General features: G+C 41.6%; 1 protein-coding gene across 1 annotated transcript in view; it reads right to left on the bottom strand.

The window, feature by feature from the left end:
- Positions 1-22400, bottom strand: part of LOC122890421 (CUB and sushi domain-containing protein 1-like) — a 615437-nt gene that overhangs the window by 368409 nt on the left and 224628 nt on the right. The window contains exon 2 of the mRNA XM_044226024.1: positions 10186-10298. Within this exon, the coding sequence (XP_044081959.1) occupies positions 10186-10298 (113 nt within the window). The remainder of the gene's footprint in view (positions 1-10185; positions 10299-22400) is intronic.

Here is a 22400-nt window from a genome sequence, read left to right on the forward strand (position 1 = left end):
CACGGAACTTACATCAAAAACTAATGACATCCTGTATGATGACTAACATAACATAATTAAAAAAAAAACAAAAAATCATCAACATCTGGCAATTTTTCTCGCTACATAAAAAAGACGAAGAGACACAAAGTGGGGAACAGGAGGGACGGGGTAGACACAGTGTCCAAGAATAGGACGGCAAAGACGGCATCAGCAAGAGAGAGAGGGGCATAAGCCTTAAAGAAGGGTATCATATCATTCACAATTTGCAGAAATAATGACACATTACACCTATTGAGGGCATCTTTGATGCCGGTCTGCAGAACTCGAGGCATGGACTAAAATTCTTACGAACCAGAGACGGAGCCAAACCAGTGCAGGAGCTAATTTTCTGTAATTTCCCCATTAATGCTCTGAAGCTGGCACCGTTCACGCCTCATCTCACGGGGAGGAATTCCGATGCAACCAATGCCTACGTAATATGCGTGAGGGGCACACGGGGGCGTGACTGGGAAACCGAGCACACCAGACCTCAGGATCCATGCCCTCGTCTACGTGCAGATATCGACACAGTTCGATTCCCCTAACATTTTCCACCCCCAGTACCCACATAATAGCTAGCCCAGGGCTGACGGTCTTTCAGTGGCAAGAGAGGGCATCTGATTTCCAACATAATGAGCCACACATTACAGATCCATGGCAACAGCAACAAAAAAGACTATCAAAAATCACTCCGTCTCATAATTTTTGTTTGTAAAGCTTCATCTTATGTAACGATTGATTTTTATTCTTCAAATATTTCCTGAAATGAGTTATTTCCAAATATTGTGTGTGTGTGTGTGTGTGTGTGTGTGTGTGTGTGTGTATGCTTACAGGTTTGAAGCAATTTGACACAAGAAATCAGTTAAAAAACAAACAATATAAAAAAAAATCTTGGGAGACGAGTGGCTAAAAAGAATAAAATATGTTTTAATCAACAGAGAATTTTTGAGAAATATAAGTCTGTTACTTGAGGTTTGGGAATTCCCCTTACGGACAAACATTAACCAATCCTTATTTTGTTATTGAAAATGATCTGGAAGATGTCTTTCCTATGGGATTAGTTTGCCTTTTATCATGCCCCTTGTAGACAGGCTACTGTTTCTGTATGTGGACTTGTAGTTAGTATGCATTGTTTTAGCTCATTTTCAAATGACGGAAACATTTCAGCTGCAGTGATGGACTTTGAAGGTAGGAAGTCAGCCATTTGCAAACCACATAATCTTGAAGAACTTTTGATTACCTGGGTCAACTTTTCATTCAACTGCCAGATGTGAGTTGAAAATTCACTTAGGAATACTGATTTCTGGGGCGCCTGGGTGATTCAGTGGGTTAAGCCTCTGCCTTCGGCTCAGGTCATGATCTCAGGGTCCTGGGATCGAGCCCCACATCAGGCTCTCTGCTCAGCGGGGAGCCTGTTTCCTTTCCTCTCTCTCTCTGCCTCTCTGCCTACTTGTGATCTCTGTCTGTCAAATAAATAAATAAAATTTAAAAAAAAATACTGATTTCCACATCCTCTTCAGAAAGACCTTCCTTTAGGATGTTTGTTATTTAATTTTTTAATGCTCCTTACAACGAACTAAATGATGCAACTATACAGAGAAAAGTCAAGCAATCCTTCTTCCTAATTCCTCCCCAAAGTCATGTGCTTTAACAATCCCCCGCATATTCTACAACTCCCTGAATATTCACACAAGCATATGGGTGTCCGCAGTGCACGTGCGTGATACGGGCACGCTCAGACACACGGACATGGGAAGACACCCTTGTGCAAGAACTTCAAAACATTTTTTTTCACCAAAATGGGATTCTACCGTTTTCTTCCCTTTCCTATATTCTGGACATCCCTTTATATCAATGCATACAGGACTAAGACGAACTGAATCTTTCTAATTGTATGAGCATTTTGGAAAAAAAATACTTCCTTATAGTGATGCTTGACGGAATATTGCACATAGTGATGTAATGAGGGTGTGTGTGTGTGCGCACGTGTGTGTGCACGTGTGTGTGTGCACGTGTGTGTGTGTGGTCAGGGCAGAAGACTGACTCAGACTGTCAGTAGGCCTCCCCGCAGAATGTACTACTGTAATGAATCTATAGTAATCTTCTCCTACTGAATCCGAAACGAGACTTTCTAATGCACAGAGCACAGACTTCATCTCTCTGGGGTAAATACACATTAATGAAGTTCACAAAACCGATACACATACAATCAAAGCGCCAGATTGATGACCGGCAGGCACAGGACCCGGCAGCTCGCGCCGCGCACCAGCCCTCCTTCTCTCACCTCGGGCCTGTGCGTGTCGCCGCGTCGCAACCCCAAGGCTCCTTGCGCACACGTGCAGCCAGACGGCAGAAATCGCAGAAGTGACAGAAATCAGACGAAAGAACATTTGGTGGCACAGGTGAGCAGGGCTTGCTCGCCCATCGACAGTCATTCTGACCTTTTCCTTACTTCTGGAACTCTCCAGACCTTGCTGGAGCCTGGGAAAAGTTTTCTGCACCAAAAGCCCCCCACCAAATTGTGCATGTCATTTCACAGCCTGGTAGGAACTGAGATGGTCCCTGCTCCCCCCCCCCCCAGCCCTGGAGCTCCTGACGCGGGGAGCCCTGCAGAGATACAAGACAGGGGCAGAAGCAAGCGGCCTCCCTGCAAGCCCGCGGCCCCCCGGGCGTGGCTGTGACTCTCAGACTCCACAGTCTCATCCCAAAGTGTGCCACTCCTCTTGGCGGAACCCGACCGGCCGTGGCTTTGCCTCTGGCAATGTGTTCTGCCTCTGGTACTCATTTTACCTTTTCTTCCATCATCAAGAGTGTCAATAGCATCGGTTACAGATAGGCCTTGCTAGATGGGTGAAACTCATTTTTTATGGCAGGACTGAAACTCTTTCTCACAGCCCCGTTATCTGATTGCCTTAATGTTGTCCCTTCAGAAAGGAATCCTATCTCGGGGCGCCTGGGTGGCTCAGGGGGTTAAGCCTCTGCCTTTGGCTCGGGTCATGATCTCGGGGTCCTGAGATCGAGCCCCGTGTCGGGCTCTCTGCTCTGTGGGGAGACTGCTTCCTACCCCCTCTCTCTCTGCCTGCCTCTCTGCTTGTGATCCCTCTCTGCCAAACAAATAAATAAAATTTAAAAAAGAAAGAAAGAAAGAAAGAAAGGAATCCTATCTCTCCTATGCCTGTGCTTTTTGGAGGCGTTTATATTGGTATTACTAATAGCAATGATTATTTTCCAGTGCTATTCCAAAATCTTTGCTTAGTGGTTCTCATGCAGCTTTCTGAAAATCTCTGCAGATCAAGAACTAAAAGGATCCCCAGGCTCTAGGGTGTGCAGCCGGACAGGGTCTGCTAAGAGCACCAGCAGCTTTGCTCACTCTAAGGTAAAGGTGTGTCCTTTCTTGCCTTTACCCACTCACACAACCGAAACAGTCAGGAGGAAAGGCATTCCAGACATTCCCATGTGTTCCAACCCCAGTCCTTGTTATGAACCCAAGATCATGTCTGAGGGTCCGCTAAGGGACCGCTAACTGCCGCCGCTTGGCCATCCCGTTCTCAGTCAGAAAGCTTTCCTTCCCGCCAGGTGGGTCATTCATGGTCCACACTTTAATTCAGGTTGAGTTTGGATAATCACCTCAGGAGAGAAATAAATCAGTGCTGACATTCTAAATAAAGCTTCGAGCTTGAAGGGTAATAATCTAGCTGCTCTTTCTAAGGCCAGATCCACGTGTGTTAGAGGAAAGAAAATGCGGCTTGAGTGATGTGTCAGAGGGAAATGCCAAACACGCGGAGGCAACGAGAAAGGCACGGTCGGTCCAGAGCCCCACCCCAGCCCGGAGCCCCTGACGCGGCGAACCCCAGAGCAAAAGGGCTTCACTGGAGCCAAGACCCCTGTTCCCTGCTGAAAACCTAAGGAGTCCATGAAAATGTTGGCCATGTGCATCCATGACATCAATGTGTAATAAATGAAATCAATCTATTTTAAGTCCTCGCAAGCTTACAATAATGGCCTGTACTAAGTCCATTATTTTTTTAAACATGAACAGTTTGAGCACGTTGTGGACCACGAATCTCTTTGTGTTTAAACCAGTTCAGTGCTGTTTTAGAATCTTTTAGATGAGAGGATGTGCTAACCAGAGGGAAGATCAAATTCACATCAGTTAATTGGGGCACTTAAAGTGGTTTCCACTTTAGGGGTTGGGGGGAGAAGAAAAATACTAGATGAAATTAAGTTGTGGTAAAATCTAAAATGTAGATTTCTTATCAAAATCTGGTTTTGAATATTTGGATGGTGACAAATGTCAAGGACTCAAATGTTCCTTTAGCATCTACTACTCTCAAGGACACAGAGACGGGGAGCAGGAGAGATGCTTCCCAAGGCCAGTCTGGAGGCGAAAGTGCTGTGGGATTCGGAACTTACCAGATGCAGATCTCCCCTCTGCTTTCATGGTTTCCGACACCACAGCCATGTTGAAGGGCCAAAAGATGACAAATTGTGAAATGAAAGCACAGGTTAAAAAGCTGCGGTTTATGTAATAGTCCAGTGGAATGGCTTTTGCTTTCAGGATGACACAGGAAGTGCTGGAAGCCACAGATGAAACCACGTAACAGTGACCTCCTCGACTGAGGCGGGGCAGTGGGGCCCCGCGGCACGTCCCCGTGAACCCTGAGGAGAATGGAGGCCCAGCATCTCCCGCTCCAGGCAGTCCTCCATCAACCTCCCCTCACTTCTGCATTCCTCAACATGGTACTCAGTTTTCTCCACAGCCTGGTACGTGACTCTTCCTCCCTCAGAAAGATCCCCCCCTTCCTCTCTTCCTGCAAAGCTACTATTCAGCCCCTGACAGAATGAAGACATTTGCCACAGGAGTTTTTTAAACACAGCATCTGAGATTAATTCTGTAATGACCTGTACCTGGCCCCCAAGGGCAGCTGGCCTTCCTTCTTTGTCCAACCCTGTCAAACACCAACACTCGTCACACATAGTCTCTATGTTCCCCTGAAAGGGGCCATGTTCTCCTTCACTGTGGCTTCAGAACCACCAAGGCCCTTCTCATCTTTGTGTTCCTGTCACTTAGCTCCGCGCTGGGTCTCTGGGAGATGTTGAGTGAAAGCGAAGTGAGTAAATGAGAGAAAGAATGAACGAGGACATCTGTGTGTCCATTTGCACAACCACACACACATTCCCCGGCGTACACCTAGGTGCCTCTGTACACACGTGGATATATTTGTGCACGCGCATGTGCAAAAACATAATTCTCTGACTGTGTGCACGCGTGTATCAGTGCACATGTTCATGAGTTTGCATCTGCCGATGTCACACGCAAATAAGAACATGAGAGGCTAAATCGCGAGGGAGTAAGAATTAGAACTTCGATACAGAGGGGGGCTTGCGTGTCCTCTCTGCTTTCACAATTCTGTAGCTATGAGGTCTTGGCCAGCTGGATTCCTGTCAGTTATGACCTCACTTCCTCTACCTGAAAATACGAGGCAATTTAATTTCACTTCTAGGAATCCTATAGGAATTTAATAAGAAAATGTATACAGGGGCTCATACCATCCTACACACACACCTTAGTACACCTAACGTACACCTTAGTAAGCAGAACATGTGTTATAATTGGTAGAATGAAGGACTTTAAGTCAAAAAATATTTAAAAAACCTTGAATAATTCCTTTAGAAGAACATTTTATAACCCAGGGGAGGCTCCTAAACTATCTTCATGGGCAACTGTTTTTCTCATTCCAATTAATGAACTGTTTTGTATGAAACACGATTTCTTGCCACAAGCAAATTTTTACTCTTTAGCGTGTCAAATTCCTCCTCATTATGCCACGAGTATTTGTTTCATTCAAATAGATCCTTCACTCAGAGTCTTACACTACGTGCATAAAACTGAAGTCCGGTAGAGTCTAAGATAGAAACTTGGAAAGATGAGGGAAAAGCTGAGTGTGTAAAATCAGCATCTTATGATCAAAATATATGACTATCTACATGTGTCGTTAAAAATGCTCCCTTTGCAGCTACCATGTCAGCAACAATTTTTAAAGAAATCTTAAAAAGAGTAGTTTCCCACAATTTATCAGTTTTGCCCAAGAATCCAGGGTAACCTCCCTTCTACCTCTCCAGATGTAAATATCTATGTCAAAATATGAGTATGATTTTCATTCTGATACCTTTAAAACATCTGCTGTCCCATAGATAAAAACCCTTTGCCAATTGTTCAAAGAAAATTTGGTTCCCAACCAATGGAATTGCCCTACACGTTTGAAAGATGTTCTATGCAAGGAAAATATTGATTCTAGTGAATACACAGGGGACTCATTAATTTGAATCACAGAGTTGGTGTTTTCTACCCAAGTGTAAATGATATTAGGCATAAAAATTCTATCTCACAGAAAATGTGGAATTATGAAAAATACAACCAATGTCCAAGAAAACTTTACCTCACCTGCAAAATGTCTAAAAAGTCAACCTAAATTATAGTACATAATTGTGAAAATTACATTTTTTAAAAATTTAATCAAGAGTAAAATGATTAAACATCACCAAATAAAAATTAGGAAATAGTCTGTGAGATATTTGAATGATTCCCAGAACAAAAACCAACATGCGCATTAACATAAATAAGTCACTTAAAAATAAATCAGACTTTAAACCAAAATAACTCAAATGTCAGGTTGAAGAGTTTTCATGCTCTATTTGCGAATGTTTTTAACATTTAATTACTTTGTCATGAATTAGAAAAAACATTAGAAATAGAGGCATCTCAGAAAAAAGAAAGAAAGGGAGGAAGGAAGGGAGGGAGGAAGGGGTGGATAGAAAGAAGGAAAGAAAAAAAGAGAGAAAGGAAGAAAAAAGAAGACATCTTTTAAAAGTGGGAAAAAAAATAAGAAGTGTTCTTTGGGGCACATTGTCTAGATTTTCACATCATTGAACTGATTTGGTCTCCTTGACCTCAAGTCAAGTGATGGTCATGCCTTGTCATGCGTGTTCATCATTACATAGTATTTGTCACGCCTTGTCCGATCTCCTAATGATATTTTTCTTAAGTTATACATAAACTTGATGAAATAAATGAAGCAATTTTTTTGGTAACTAAAATCTTAATGAAATAAAGTTGACAAATAGAAATATATAAGTAAGTGCTATTTACATATATGATATTTCAATATTGGGCAAATACAGGAGGTCTGATAGTAATCCATGTCATGGCACATTATGTATAATCTCAATGTATTCTAGTGTAAATTTATCAGAAAATGTCAATTCCTAGGTTTACTATAAAGAATAATGTTCCATGATGAACCTAGCAAATGCAATCTTATAAAAAACCCTATTAAGTTGGTAACTTCAATTTTACTGAAGTATGTATATATTGGAATATGTTGATTTCACTGAGAATCTATAAATTTACTAAGACTCCGAAGGTCTCCATATTTAGAGAGTCAATTACTGTTGATGAGCAATGTTACTGTGAAATTTATAAGTATTTCCACTTAATTTCCAGGGTTAAATTCATTGACTGAATGCATTAATTAGAATTTTAAAATTATTGTTTTCATACTCATTATGTAGTATAATATTTCCATGCATGAATAATAATTTATGTAAATAGTGCCATTCCAAATCATTGCCAGAAAACTACGGAGTTCAGTGCCCCGATCAAACTGGTTATCAAGGTTATCATGTTTAGACATATTTTAAAAGTTTGAAACGTTTTCTCCAGTTTAAGCAAGTTTCAAACATCAGTCTAGTAGTGTTAAATACACTCTAATTTTATCTGAAAAGTGGTAGTAGTTTAAGACTATCGAATATTATGTTTTTGGACAAGCTGATCGACTGTTCTATAAATTAAGTTTCCTTTAGAGGTCTTGGAAACGACATTAGCATCTTATTATAGTATTCAGAATAGAATACTGACTTGATGGACAGCGTCCCCAAAATGAGAACTCGTGAGAATCAAGGAAATCTGAATCCCCCAGAGGATTCAGTGTTCTGGCTCCCATTGAAAATGTACATAATTTCCTGCCCCTTATCCTTGGTTCTGCTTTATATTTTATTTGGACTGGTATGTCTATATATTTTACGCATAATTTTCAAGAAAGTCTCCCTTTCTTCAGTGGCTGTGCCTACACCTGTATCTGACTTCCCTGTGGGAACGCAGACTATTGACAAGTCAGCTGGCGCTCCCAGTGGAGGCTTTGCTCTCCTCCGGATAAATCCTCCAGGCCTCATCATCTGTCGAGACCATAGTTAACTTTATTTCTCCAGGTACTACATATTGATTTTCTCAGGAGACCTTTAAGCTAACGGGGAAATATTTTTAAAATAGAGATACTAAATATTACATACAATTTTAGTTTTGTTGAAAAAGCACTTTTTAATGCAGTATCTTTTTTTGTTCTCCATTCAAGAAAAAGGCTTGTATCTGCTTGTAAATATCAGACTCTATTATAATGTCATTATTTAAAATATAAACTTCAAAAAAAAGCATGTCCGCAGATCAACAACTTTACAATGCACGTTTTACTGAACTCCTGGTTAAGTAGGTTTCCTCCTCGTTTAAAAAAATAATAACTCATCAGTGTTCTTTGCCGTGGAGACAGTCTCCCCGATTGTATGTTTTAAACCATCAGGAAAACCAGTAACATCCACAACAATAGTGCAGAGTCAGCAGAATTACTCATCTGGCAATTATCCAACGTCAACCACGTTTCCACAACACGTATCTTAGGAAATTGAGCAAAATATCATATTCCAGTACCAACTCTGTCAGGAAGGAGAGGAAAATTGCCAGTTTCTAAAATATTGGAGCATTATCAACAATCTGAGCAAATACCAGATACGTGGATAGGACAGCCACGGGTAGCTAGGAACAGGTGCCTTAGAAACACTTTCGAAATGTTGAGCAGAAAAGAAATTATGTGAAGTTAGCGTACGTAGGAAGTGGTAGGTGTGCGCACATTTGAAAGCTAATAGCACCTATTAACCTTCACTTAGCTTGTTACTCTCCAAAGATTAAGTTACTCCCTGATGGTAACAGACTTAAGCACCTGCAAGTGTATTACATATCCTGATGCCAGCGTATATGCAAATCCAGGGGCCTGAAAGACACTGGAATCAGAAGAGTAAACAATGCTAACCATCATTCCATCCAAAACATGAAATAAGAGGATAAACGGGTCTGTCTAGATACCTGTGCAAAGACAACATTCTACGCATGTTTTCTGGTAACGCACAGTAGCCAAGCTGAGCAGCACAAAGCACAGTAGATTTTATCTTTCCACAAAGAACGGTTTTCCCCCAAGTGCACTGAGACTCTGCACAAAAGCATAGGCAGAGGTGACTTAATCCAGAACCACACCCTAAGGAAAGGAGGCCAAACTACCCATGGGCTTAGACCCCTACCCACAGCCTATTTCCAATTCACAGGCTCGGGAATGTATTTATATTAAAGTTAATAGACTCTGTATTACACAGGAAGGAGAATCTTATATGTCTTGGTAAAACAAGGTGAAACAGACACACCTCAGCATTCACACTTAAAGAATTACTAGAGTGACTTCTTAAGACGGAATTCCTGAAAGGAGCATCTTTACCACTTCCTCTCTCAGAGGCTGAATTCTCTTTCATCTTTGTAAAATGTCTGTCCCCAAGTTCAACAGTAGTTCAACAATATCAAGACTCCAGTGGGCACCTAGGCACAAAATCTGAAAACACAAAATGCAGACGCCTTGCCATGACCAAACAGTAAAACCAAAATAATCTTCTCAAGTACAAGTCTCAGCTTTGACAAGAAAAACTCGCATCGTGGAATTCTCTTTACTTAAGCACTCACGGCATCACTGTCCAGCGAAAAGTTAAGAATCAAATTCGTAAAACACTTCCAAGTTCAAAGTGAATTTTTCACGGGAACAGTGCTGCAAGTCAGTACTCAAAATGATCAAAACTTCCCCGCCACACATCCAAAGAAAACCACTTCTCCAACTAAAAAGACTCCCGCCCAGAGAGGAACACTGTAAACACACAGTTCGCCCCAGAAAGTTTGGCAGTGACGGTCGTGACGGTGCTGTGCCATCGTGAATCTATTGCACAACTGCACTGAGATCCGGAAGCCCCAGCCGCAAGCAGGAGGAGGTGTGGACAGCATGTCCAGGAAGGTCCTACCTTCATACAGGGCCTTGAAGCCTTGGGCGCTCACGGCGAAGTCTGTCGTGAACCACAGCGTGAGGATCGAGCCCGTGCTGACGACGGAGGACGGCAGCTGGAATCCCGACAACCTAAACCATGCAAAACACAGGAACAGAATGAAAAAGCATAAATTTGTGATTCAAGCACATTTGATGATGTCATCACGCGTCTCGGTTCACTGCCGCATATTCATCTGAGATACGAACTAGACCATTACATCATCCCCTCTCAAGGTGTGGCCAGGTCATTGTTATGAAGCACGTTCAAGCAACGGTCCATTGAAACCACGTTTTGAGAACATTCTTTCTTGAAGATATTGCGCAATACATCACCGCAGGAAACAGGGGCAGGAAACTTTAAAAAGTCATCCTCATGCCTGCTACATGAAAATATGTGATTTATCGTGCACTTTGATTTGTCACTGTCCTCCTAAATTATTAGGTGGTGGGTTGTCACATCTCCTAGTTTTGTTTTGTTTTTGTTTTTGTTTTTTTTACGATTTTATTTATTTATTTGACAGACAGAGACCACAAGCAGGCAGAGAGAGAGGAGGAAGCAGGCTCCCTGCTGAGCAGAGAGCCCGATGCAGGGCTCGATCCCAGGACCCTGAGATCATGACCTGAGCCAAAGGCAGAAGCTTTAACTCACTAAGCCACCTAGGTGCCCCCACATCTCCTAGTTAATGTGCTTATTCTTATTACCTGCCCCAAATAAATTATAGCTTTCTTGAAAAGAAAACATATACTAGTCATAGCATAATAAACAAAAATCAATTACTGGCTTGAGCAGAAGTCAAATGAATTGATTTTAATGTTTGGTTTTCAAGGTAAGTCTTTTGGATTCCTACCTATGTTTTTTCCCGTATCACTAAGTTTAGATAGATTTAGAAATTTTAGTGATGATAAAGTCAGCAGTCTGAATGAGTGAACTAGGATAATCATATATATTTTATGCATAATGCCTTATAAAGTAACAGCTTTCCAAAAGGTCGAAGAAATGCTTCATCAATTTATATTTTACCTAAAGTTTGCTAATTAAGTAGGTTGTCTCTAGATATGTGATTTAGTACAGTCCGAAAACAACTGATTCCAAAAGGAGTAAGTCTGAATGTTCATTCTTTGTAGGGAAATTCTGGCTTTGCCTGTAAGTCTATGGTATTGAATATCTAATTCCAGCTGCTGTAGATTTCAGAATCAAACTAGAAATTCATAAGAGAAAAATGACAGGACAATCACCAGCCCCTAAACAGCACAGTTCTAATTATCCAGGGATCGAAGAGGAAAATGAAGAAAAAAATACATTGAAATGAATGAAAAGAAAAAGACAAGTGACCAAAAGCTGGAGAACTCAGTTAAGCAATGCTGAGAGGGAAATCAATAGTATTAAAAATACACATTAGAAAACAGGAGAATTCTCATATAAGCAACCCAAACTCCCATCTAAACAACTTAAGGATGAAGAAAATAAATGCAAAGCAAAGAGAAGGCAAGAGGTATAAGATAAATGCAGAAATCAAGGTAACTTAAAATAGAAGAAAAACAAACAAACAAAAAAAAACAATGAAACAGAAGCTGATTCTTGGCAAAGAGCAACAAATGTCTAGCAAGACTGACACAAAATGTGGTGGCAGATAGAAGACAAATACCTAATGTCGGGAATAAAATAGGAAATATTACTACAGACCCCACAGACATAAAATAACAAGGGGAAACTACAAAAAATACACACATAAATTTAATAACTTAGAAGAAACAGGCTGCCTCCTTAAAAAAAGCACATAGTATCACAACTTACTGAATACAAAACAGAAAATCTGAATAATGCTGTAACTATTAAAACTCTACCAGAAGAAGTCCCCAGGCCAGGTGGTTTTATGGGAAATTCTACTGGCATAGACTGAAAGTCTGTGTCCACCCAAAATTCACATGTTAAAACCCAACTCCCAAGGTGATGATGTTTACAAGTACAGCCTTCAGGTAGTCATCTGGTCGGGAGGGCAGAGCCCCCATGAGTGGGATTAGCACCCTTATCATAGAAATTCCAGAACATTTCCCTCCTTCTGCTATCATGTGAGGAACAAGACAGCAAGAAGTTGCTTCTGTGTAACAGAAAACACTCACACCAGACACCAGATTGGCTGGCACCATGATCCCAGACGCCCCTGTCTCAATAACTGTGGGAAATAAATCTGTGCTGTTTCTGAGCCGCTTGGTCTGTGCTATCCTGCTGTATACACTTGGACAGCTACGCAAATGCACTAAGACATCTACCAAACATTTGAAAAATTAACATCTCTTTTACAGTCTCTTCCAGAAAACAGAAGTGGACGGGCAACTTCCTTGTATGTTTTATGGCATTAACGTTACCCTGTGCTATGGATTGAATCACTGCCCCCAAATTCACATACTGAACCCCTATTGCTCAGTGTAACTGTATTTGGAGACAGGGCTTTAAGCAGATAATTAAGATGAAATAAGGTCATAGTGTGAGGTGTTGATCTGATTTTATAAAATGCTCTTCTAAAGGAATTATTCAAGGTTTTTGTTTTTGTTTTTGGTCTTAAAATCCTTCATTCTGTCAGTTTTAACATGTGTTCTGCATACTAAGGTGGCTTCATAAGAGCGATAGAAAGAGAAAGAGATTCCCTCCTGCCCCCAACATGCATTCGCTAAGCAGAGGCCATATGAGCAATGCTGAGAAGGCAGGCGTCTGCAAGGCAGGAAGAGTCCTCCCCAGAAGCTGATCATGCCGCCCTCTGCTACCAGGTATCCAACCTCCAGAACTGTGAGAACATAGATCTCCGCTCTTTAAGCCACTCAGTGTATGACATTTCATTCTGCCCAAGATCAGATATTGATACCAAAACCAGACAGAAATTTTGCAAGAAAACAATGAACCAATATTAGCTCTCAAAAATATGGGCATGAAAATTTTTAACAAAGTAAGAGCAAACAGAAGAAATACATAACAAGAATGATCCCTCATGACCAAGTGGTATTTATTCCAGGGATATAAATATGGCTTAATATTTGAAAATCAGGCAATATAATCTATCATGATGGCCTAAAGAACAAAATCACTAGATCGTGATAATCTATGTAGAAAGAAGGCACTGAACATATTTAAGCATCCAATCATGAGAAAACTTTCCAGTAAAATATGAATAGAGGAAAACTTCCCCAACTTGACAGTGGAGATCTTAAAAAACCTAAAGCCAACATGACATTGGATGGTCAAGACTGCAGGCTTCCCCCTAAGACTGAGAACAAGGCAAGAATGTCTGGTCTCATTAGTTTTATTCAACACTGTGCTGGCTGATCTAGCCAGAGCCGTAAGCCAAGAACAGAAAACAAATGCATATGAATTAGGATGCAAGAAATAAAACTGCCCCTCTGTGCAGGTGACACAATTGTCTACATAGATGAGGCCAAGGGGTCTATAAGAAAATGCCTGGAAAAAAAAAAAGAAAAAAGAAAATGCCTGGAAATAATACTTGAAATGAGCAAGTGCACAGGATACACAATGAACATACCAAATTCAGTGGTATTTCTGCAGACCAGCATGGAACACACGGGCACCAAAATGAAATATTATAATGCCACTTACGATCATTTAAAAAAAGACTTAGCTGTAACAAGACGGGCACAAAACTATACCCTTGAAACTGTGCTCTGCTGAGGAAAGAAATCAGTAAGAAGCTAATAACTGTAGCAATACACCATGCTAACAAATTGTAACCTCAACACTATAAAGATATCAATTCTCCGCAAATTTATATTCAGGTATATCAATGTTACTGTCAAAATCCCCACAAGATTTTTTTGAAGATACAGACAAGATTTTTCTAAAATATATTTTAGAAGAAATATAGAAGAAATTAGAAGAAAGCCTTCAAGACCCAAGATGCCTGGGTGGCTCAGTAGTTTAAGAGTCTGCCTTCGGCTCAAGTCATAATCTCGGGGTCCTGGGATCTAGTCCCGCATTGGGCTCCCTGCTCAGCAAGGAGCCTGCTTCTCTCTCTCCCTCTGCTGTTCCTCCTGCTTGTGCTCTCTCTCGCTCTCAAATAAAAAAATAAAATACTAAAAAAAAAAGAAAGCCTTCAAACCCCAATAGAATAGTTTAAATAATTTCAGAAAGAATAAATCAGGATACTCATTTTCAAGACTGATTTTATAAATTTAGTAATCAAGATCATGTGGTAATGGCAAATTAATAGATCCATACATCAGTGGATAAGAACACAGAATCCAAAAACAGATCCACACAGACATGCCCAACAGAGCTCAATGTGTAAGGCAGGTCAGTGGAGTAAAGATAACCTTTTGACAATGATACAGGAACAAACGGGCATCCACAGGCTACAACAACAACAAAGCTGAGCCTCTAACAGAATCCAAAACTCTGTATAATCATTAACTCATCGATCATAGACATAAAGGTAAAGTTAGGAAAAATTTAGAAAAAACAAAGAGGAACGTGTAGGACTTGCTGAAGAATTCCTAGACTGGACACCAAAAGTATAATTTATAAAAGGAAACGGACATATTAGACTTCATAAAAATTAAACCCTTTTTAGTGGAAGACCCTATGAGAAGAAGAAAAGTCATGCTGTGCACTGGTAGGAAATATTTGCAAACCACACGTCTGACAAGGATAGGTGCCTGGAACACGGGAAGAACACTGAAGACCCAGCAGTGAAGGAACAGACAATCCAATCAGAAAACAGAGAAAAGATATGAAGAGTCACGGCGTTAAAGGGATGTGGAGACGGCAAGTAAGCGCCGTCAACATTGTTAGCCACTAGGGAAGCACACAGCAGAGCCACAAGGAAATGCCACTACATACATGTGCCAAGTGTATGTAAAACGCAGTGACCATATCAAAGCCGGCGAGAACGTGGACAAAACTGGTTGTTCATCGGTCACTAGTAGGAACAACCACACTGGGAAAAACAGTCTTACAGTTTCTTAAGCAGTCAAATATGTAACAACCAAGCAATTGCTCTCCTAGACATTCACCCCAGAGAAATTATTTATGGTCACCCAAAACCCACACACAAATGCCTATAGTATCTTCATTCTTAAGAATCAAAACTTTGGGGCAGCTACAGCAATTAAAACGGGATGGTGCTGGTACAAAGATACACACATGGATTGATGTAATGGAGGAGAGAGCCGAGAAACAAACCCACGATTATACGGCCAGTCAGTCTCCAACCAAGGAGGCAAGAATATACACTGGGGAAAAGACCGTCTCTTCAACAAATGGTGCTGGGAAAACTGGGCAGCCACATATAAAACAATAAAACTGGGCGGTTTTCCTGAACCTCACACTCAAGTAAACTTAAAATGGACAAAAGATCTAAATGTGAGATTTGAAATCATAAAACTCCGAGAAACGAACACAGGCAGTAATCTCTCTGACGTGGGCCATAGCAACATTTTTCTAGCTACGTCTGCCTCCTGAGGCAAGAGAAACAAAAGGAAAATTAAGCTTTTGGGACTGCACCAAAATAAAAAGCTTTTGCACAGTGAGAGAAAGTACCAGCAAGATGAAAAGGTGACCTACTGAATGGGAGAAAGTATTTGTCCATCATACATTCCAAAGGGAGTTAATATTTAGAATATAAAAAGAATTTGCACAACCTCACAACCAAAAAATCCAATTAAACAATGAGTAGAGGACCTAAATAGATATGTTGCCAAAAATGCCATACAGACATTTGACACAAAAAGATGCCCAGTATCACTCATCGTCAGGGAAATGGAAATCAAAACCACGATGAGACTGTGCCTCACACCAGGCAGAACACCTAGGGTCAAAAAGATAAGCAGTAACGAGTGGCGGCAGAGATGTGCAGAGAAGGGACCTCACGCACGACCAGGGAGGGACATAAATCGGGGTGGCCACCGTGCAACGCAGTGCAGAGGTTCTCAAAAAGGTTAAACTAGAAATGCCAAAGGGTCCAGTAATTCTACCACGGAGTATTTACCCAAAGAAAACCAAAACAATCATAAACACTGTGTTCACTGCAGAATTATTTACAATGGCCAAGCTATGCAGGCGAGTTAGGTGTCCGTCAGCAGATGAATTCAATAAGGATAAAGCTGTGATGTGTACATATGTGAGTGTGTGTGTGTGTGTGTGCGCGTGGTGTCTGTGTATACACAAAATGGAATGGATACACACACACCCACAACTGCACACATACACCACGGACTATTAGTCATAAAAGAAGGATGACGTTTTGCCATTTTTGACAACTCCGTTGGACCCGGAGGATATAATGTTAAGATATCAGATAAAGATATGAAATATAAGATAAATACCATATGATTTCACTTGTGGAATCTAAAGAACAAAACCCAAAGAAACAAAAAATAGAAACAAACCCAGAAATCAAAGAACAAAGTGGTTGTCAGGGAAGGGGAGAGGGAAGACAGGCAACTTGGGTGAAGGGAGTGGGGGGCACAGGCTTTCAGTGATGCGATGAGTAAGTCACGCGGATGGAAGGCCCAGCACAGGGACCCTGGTCAACGGCGCTGTCATAGCGCCCTATGGGGACACATGTTGCTCCCCTTGGGCAGGGCACAGCGTAACGCACAGACTTGTTGAATCGCTGTGCGGTGCCTAAAACTAAGGCAACATCGTGTGCCAACTGCACTTCAACCTTTAAAAAAAGAAATAAAAAATTGGAAGCAACTCAAAGGTAAATACACAGTAATAAATATCACACACAGTAATAAATATTAATATAGTATTATTATATAACAAATAAAACAATAAAATAGTAAATGTTACTATAATAATAATTTTATCAAGAGTAATGAACTGTCCACGTGCACCACCTGGATGAACCTCCACAGAACTATGCACAGTGGGGAAAAGTCAGCCCTTCAAGGTTGCAGAGTCTAAAACATTCTTGAAATGGCAATACTATTGAAGACAGGAACAGAGTTTTTGTGGCCTGCCATGAGGGAGGTGGTAGGGGCAGAAGGAACATGTGAGTGGCTAAGAAGAATTAAATGCGGATTCTCATGGGGCTGCAAAGTGGCCTGTGTTTCCACCGATTCAATGCCAATATTCCGTGGCGTTATTGTACTACATACAGTTCTGCGAGAGGTTACCTTTGTGGAAACCACGTAAAGAGTACCCAGAATCCCCCGGTGTTACTCCTTCAGCTGCGTGGAAATCTGTACTTACCTTAAAGAGTTTAATAAAACAACAGGTCGGAGGGTTTGGGACTGAGAAGCAGTCAAGAAAATATTAACAGATGAAAATAACCAAATTTGAAAAAAACCAAGAAAACAGTATTTAATAACAAAACATTCTCTCGTTAGGTTCCAAAACTAAACTGAACAAAAATTGTTGTAGATTATTTCATTTGGTCATTTGCCAATTTTAAACGTTTATTAGTATAGGTTTAGACATCACATAATGTGGAAGCACTTTAAAATAAATACAAACTTGGGTTTTCTTTAACAAGTTTGATAAAGAATTGTGATTTTGAAAGGACACAGTCGAACAGTATTAGCTCGGAAAAAAAGCAACACAATGTTTAGAGTTCTAAAAACAATGTTATGTGACTAGGGTTTGCAAGTTTGGGGAAGTTTAGCATAGATGAAATATAGACACTCAGAACCTGCTTCAAATAGTTGAAATGGGCCAGCACAGCCCTCGTTGAGTTCAAAGGAATGGAACCCAACACTGGTTGAGCATGAAGAGAGAATGAGCCTGTCCCGCTGACCAGAAAGAACATTCAGGAGCTAAATGTGATCTTGACGTTTATAGCCGTTCCTCTGTCACACCAGCTGAGGAATGTTCGTGATCAAACAATGTTACAGAAAAGACCCGTAAAGGGCTCCTGGGTGGCTCAGTGGGTTAAGCCTCTTCCTCCAGGCTCGGGTCATGATCTCAGGGTCCTGGGATCGAGCCCTGCATTGGGCTCTCTGCTGGGCGGAGAGCCTGCTTCCCCCTCTCTCTCTGCCTACTTGTGATCTCCGTCAAATAAATAAATAAAAATCTTAAAAAAAAAAAAAAAAAAGAGAGAGAGAGAGAGAGAAAGGCCTGTAACACACAGTCTTCCATTTCTTTAAACGTCTGCTGTTGAGAACACCCTTTACTTCATCACTTACATCATTTCCATGTAGACGCTGGGGACTAATGTTAGTGTTATCTTTCCTGTTCTTAGGAACAACTGGTCTATTTTTAACCCCTAGGAAATTGTGGAGTTGTTGAAGTATGTCCCTTAGTGTTGACTAAAACATAAGACAAAACAGAGCAACTCAGAGCCAAATTTCTGGCCTTTCTTCAAAGCAGCACGTAAATCTGAAGAGACCTCATTCCAGATTCCATACATCTGTATCTTTTGTATCTTATCATGCTGCCAACCAGGTCTATTTGTATCTTGGTAAGCAACCTTAATTCCGGCTATAAGGAATCAGAGATGAATAGAATTGTAAGTTAATGAAAGCAAACAAGAAAGAAAACAAGATCAGCTTTCCCACCCCTGTTCCTATCAAGCCCAGTTACCTACCTACCAGATGTAAGAACATCTGATCTCTTCTTCATACACCGTGACTCAAAATACTGGTATTTCAGAAGACAAAGACTCTAACATATTTCAACCACTTTAACATGGAATGAAAATCAACCCACAAATACATAGGGTCCCTCTGTACAAAGGATATTTTTTTTGCCATAATTCTGCCTAACAAGAGTAAGTGGGCTTTACTACACAGTGTGGACACCTTGGGCAGCAGGTGATCCCACTCTGGGCTAGAAGAGGGTCTGTTTTCCCCAGAAAATGGGTCTACTCCAACGTCCATGCCAAGGTCAACCCTGGAGAAAACAACCCTCTTATCCCTATTCCAAGCATTAGGGATTTTGTTCATTTGCTTGCTTGTTTCTGACACCCTAACTGAATCATGTGCAGGGAGAAAAAGAAAATAATTAGTAAAGGGGAAAGGGTATGAGAACAGTAACAAGAAAGCCATTTCACTGTCGGTAGAAAAAAAGTGTGGCCCCTAATGGTCCAGATATGCCTCTCTCTGTCTCTGTCTTCCTCTCTCTGTCTTTCTCTCTCTTTCCAGTGATGTTCCAGTGTCCTATCGAATCTCCTTAACACAACTTTCTGGGACTGGGAGAAAGCAATCCCATCTCACAGACAGCAATGTGGGGAAGCAACAGAGCATGCATGTGCAAGGAGAGCGGGTGTGGGGGAAAGCAGAGAAGGGGGAAGCGGACGCACCAACACAAGCCAGGTACCTGCTCACTCGGCGCAAACATGAGTCTCAAAATCGAACAAGCTCATTCTGTTCCCACCCCTCAAGAAAGTCCTACAGTGAACTGCACGTAGAAATAAATCCAGACTATTTCCACTCTGTTATCATTCAAGATACTCAAGTCACTGTTATCCATGGAATAATCCTGAATATTGGACCTGGCATTGTTGAAGGAATACAGGGGGAAAAAAGAAGCAGATTCAGTGAAAAGCGAAACAGAAACAGATGACTGGTATGAGTCTAGTTTATTTCCCAGAAATTAATGAGCAAGTTATGACTCCATCAAACAGACGCTTACTCCCAAATTACACACTGTACATACTGCATAATCTATAGTTTTTGTGATTTTAAAATGTCAAATATCTTTAAAACTACAGTTTAGTTAAATGTCAAGTGAATGCTTTAAGTAAATTAGGAAAAAGAAAAAAAGGTCCCTAACTTAAATCTTTTCTCAGTGAATGTAATTGCTTTAAAGAAAATCTCTGCAAGGCCAACTGTTGCCGAAATCACATTAATACTCCATAATTGATAACATCACATTTCATACCATATGCCAGTATGGATATCCTCATAATATAGCTTATTAAAAAGCTTGTCTTAACACGGGGAGTGAGATTAGAACCATATCCCAGGAGTTAGCAATGATCTAAAGGATTAATGTATTAAGGGTTTCACCAATCAGATTAATTTCCTCAGAAAGGGTCTCGGTTAACCCCTGTCCAAGTCCTGACTGAATGCCTCCAAGGCTGAGAAGACCCTACAAAGAAGTTAATTATACTATTAACAATAACTTAGGGTTTTGTTTTGTTTTGTTTTTAGGAATCTATCTCTCTCTATGATGTTCAAGTATTGGTCCTATTACTAGTACTTCTCATACTTTTCATACCATGGAATAAAATATGGGGCTTCGTTTTTCAACAAACCATCTGTTGTGTGGTTATTATTACTATCTTAAGACTTGTGACTCTCTAGCTGTCTTACTGGAGCCCGAACATTACTCTGTGTTTAGTTTGCAGTACAATACTGCGTAATGAGAATCAATATCTTTATCAGATCTTTCCTGGACTTCTCCTAAAAGTCATATTCAGGATTAACACATTCTAGGCATTCATGAAGCTTCTCTTCTAGAGTGAATGGCTAAAAAAATACATGGAATATTCTGGAATATTCTGGAACAGATGAAATCTCACAGCAGCCCAATTTGATGGTGGGAATACGGTGCTATACGTAAGTTTCTTGGTAACCACTATGTGTTCAACAAGATACAAAATCCGTGATGTTCTCCAACAACCTCATAAATTCCTTTTCAATGTTTTAAAATAAATTGGGGCCTCTGGGTGACTCAGTGGGTTATAGCTTCTGCCTTCAGCTCAGGTCATGATCTCAGGGCCCTGGGATTGAGCCCCACATCCAGCTCTCTGCTCACCGGGGAGCCTGCTTCCGCCCTCTTCTCTGCCTACTTGTGATCTCTGCCTATCAAATAAATAAAATTTTAAAAAGATAATACAGGATCTCAGACAGGTAGGGCTCAGCCCCAAATTAAAAAGTATACATTAAAATTTGGGGGGAAAAACTGTCTTCCAAATCATCACAGGATTATGTAATCATAATCCTATGATAAAACTGCCTATAAATGAAATGAACCATTTTGTAGCAGAAATAAGAATCTGACAGTCACCTATAGATGTGGCAGAAAAACTGGGATTCATTTCCAGGTGGTGTATCCTGATGTTGAATCATAAGAAAACAGAAAATATTGTCAGTGAATTCCATAAGTTTTATATTTCCAGCTACCAGGCATCTACGATGAAGTTAACTAATTGTTTGCTGAAAGTTATTCAAGGTCAGGCATTAGAATTTGTCCAAGACTGGTTGCAGGTGTAGGAAAATGTTCTTTATGGGAGCAGAATTTTAAAGTAGGAAGTAGCATTAAATAGCATTAGCTGTCAGTTATTTCAGCTTTTTACTTTACGGAGAGAAGATCGGATGCCGAGAGAGACGCAGCCGCTTGGCCGAGCGGCGCACACCCCGCCAGAGCCCACGCTGAACACTGAGCTCATCTTCCTCCCAAGCCAGCGGTTTTGCCACTTAGTCATTTCAAGGTGACCTGTCCAGTGGGCGGACGTACGGACACGTCCCTTTCTCTCTCCTGCCCTCCTTCTCCCCCGTCGGTCCCTCTTCTTTAGGGGAAGTAGTTACCACCGCATGGACGGCGCAAAGAACTCCTGAAACTCGGAGCACCTGCCTGTCAGTTAAAGTGTGGGGCTCAGGGTCACGCCGCCAGCTGGGAACTCAAAGACTAGGGCACCACCCCCCCTCCCTTAGAGACCGGGTTTCCCGGGGGAGGGACGAGCAGGCGCGGGCAGCAAGAGCGACCTGCAACGTCAGGATGTCCCCAGAGACCCGAGGTGCGCGCAGGTACCGAAGGAGACGGGTGTCTGCTGCAGGGCCCTGCGAGACCCCACCCTCGTGAAGAGCCCCTCAGGCCGGAGCCCGGGACGTGCGCGCAAGCACCGCAGGGCAGGTCCCTCTCCGGGGACAGTCCACAGCGCAAGCGCGAGCTGAAGACTCGGCCACCCAAGAAACATAAGAGGCGTGTCCTGGTCCCCAGTCCCCGAGAGCACGCGGGCGCTCCACGTGCTCCCGACAAAGCCCGCGCACGTTACATCTCCGATTGTGTCTGCAGGAGGCAGGTCTGGGGCCGTGGGGAGGCCCTTGTGCTCTTGGGGCTGTGGGTCCTACCAGACCCTTGGACTCAGATACCGTCTAGACAGCCTGGAAGCACGTAGGTAACATTTTGGAAAAGATGGAATTACACACACCCGCGCACACACACCCACCTACACCTGCACACATGCGCCCACCATCTGTGCACACACACACGCACACACACACACCTACACCTAC

This window comes from Neovison vison, chromosome 11, assembly GCF_020171115.1.
Source record: "Neovison vison isolate M4711 chromosome 11, ASM_NN_V1, whole genome shotgun sequence".
Lineage (NCBI taxonomy): Eukaryota > Metazoa > Chordata > Mammalia > Carnivora > Mustelidae > Neogale > Neogale vison.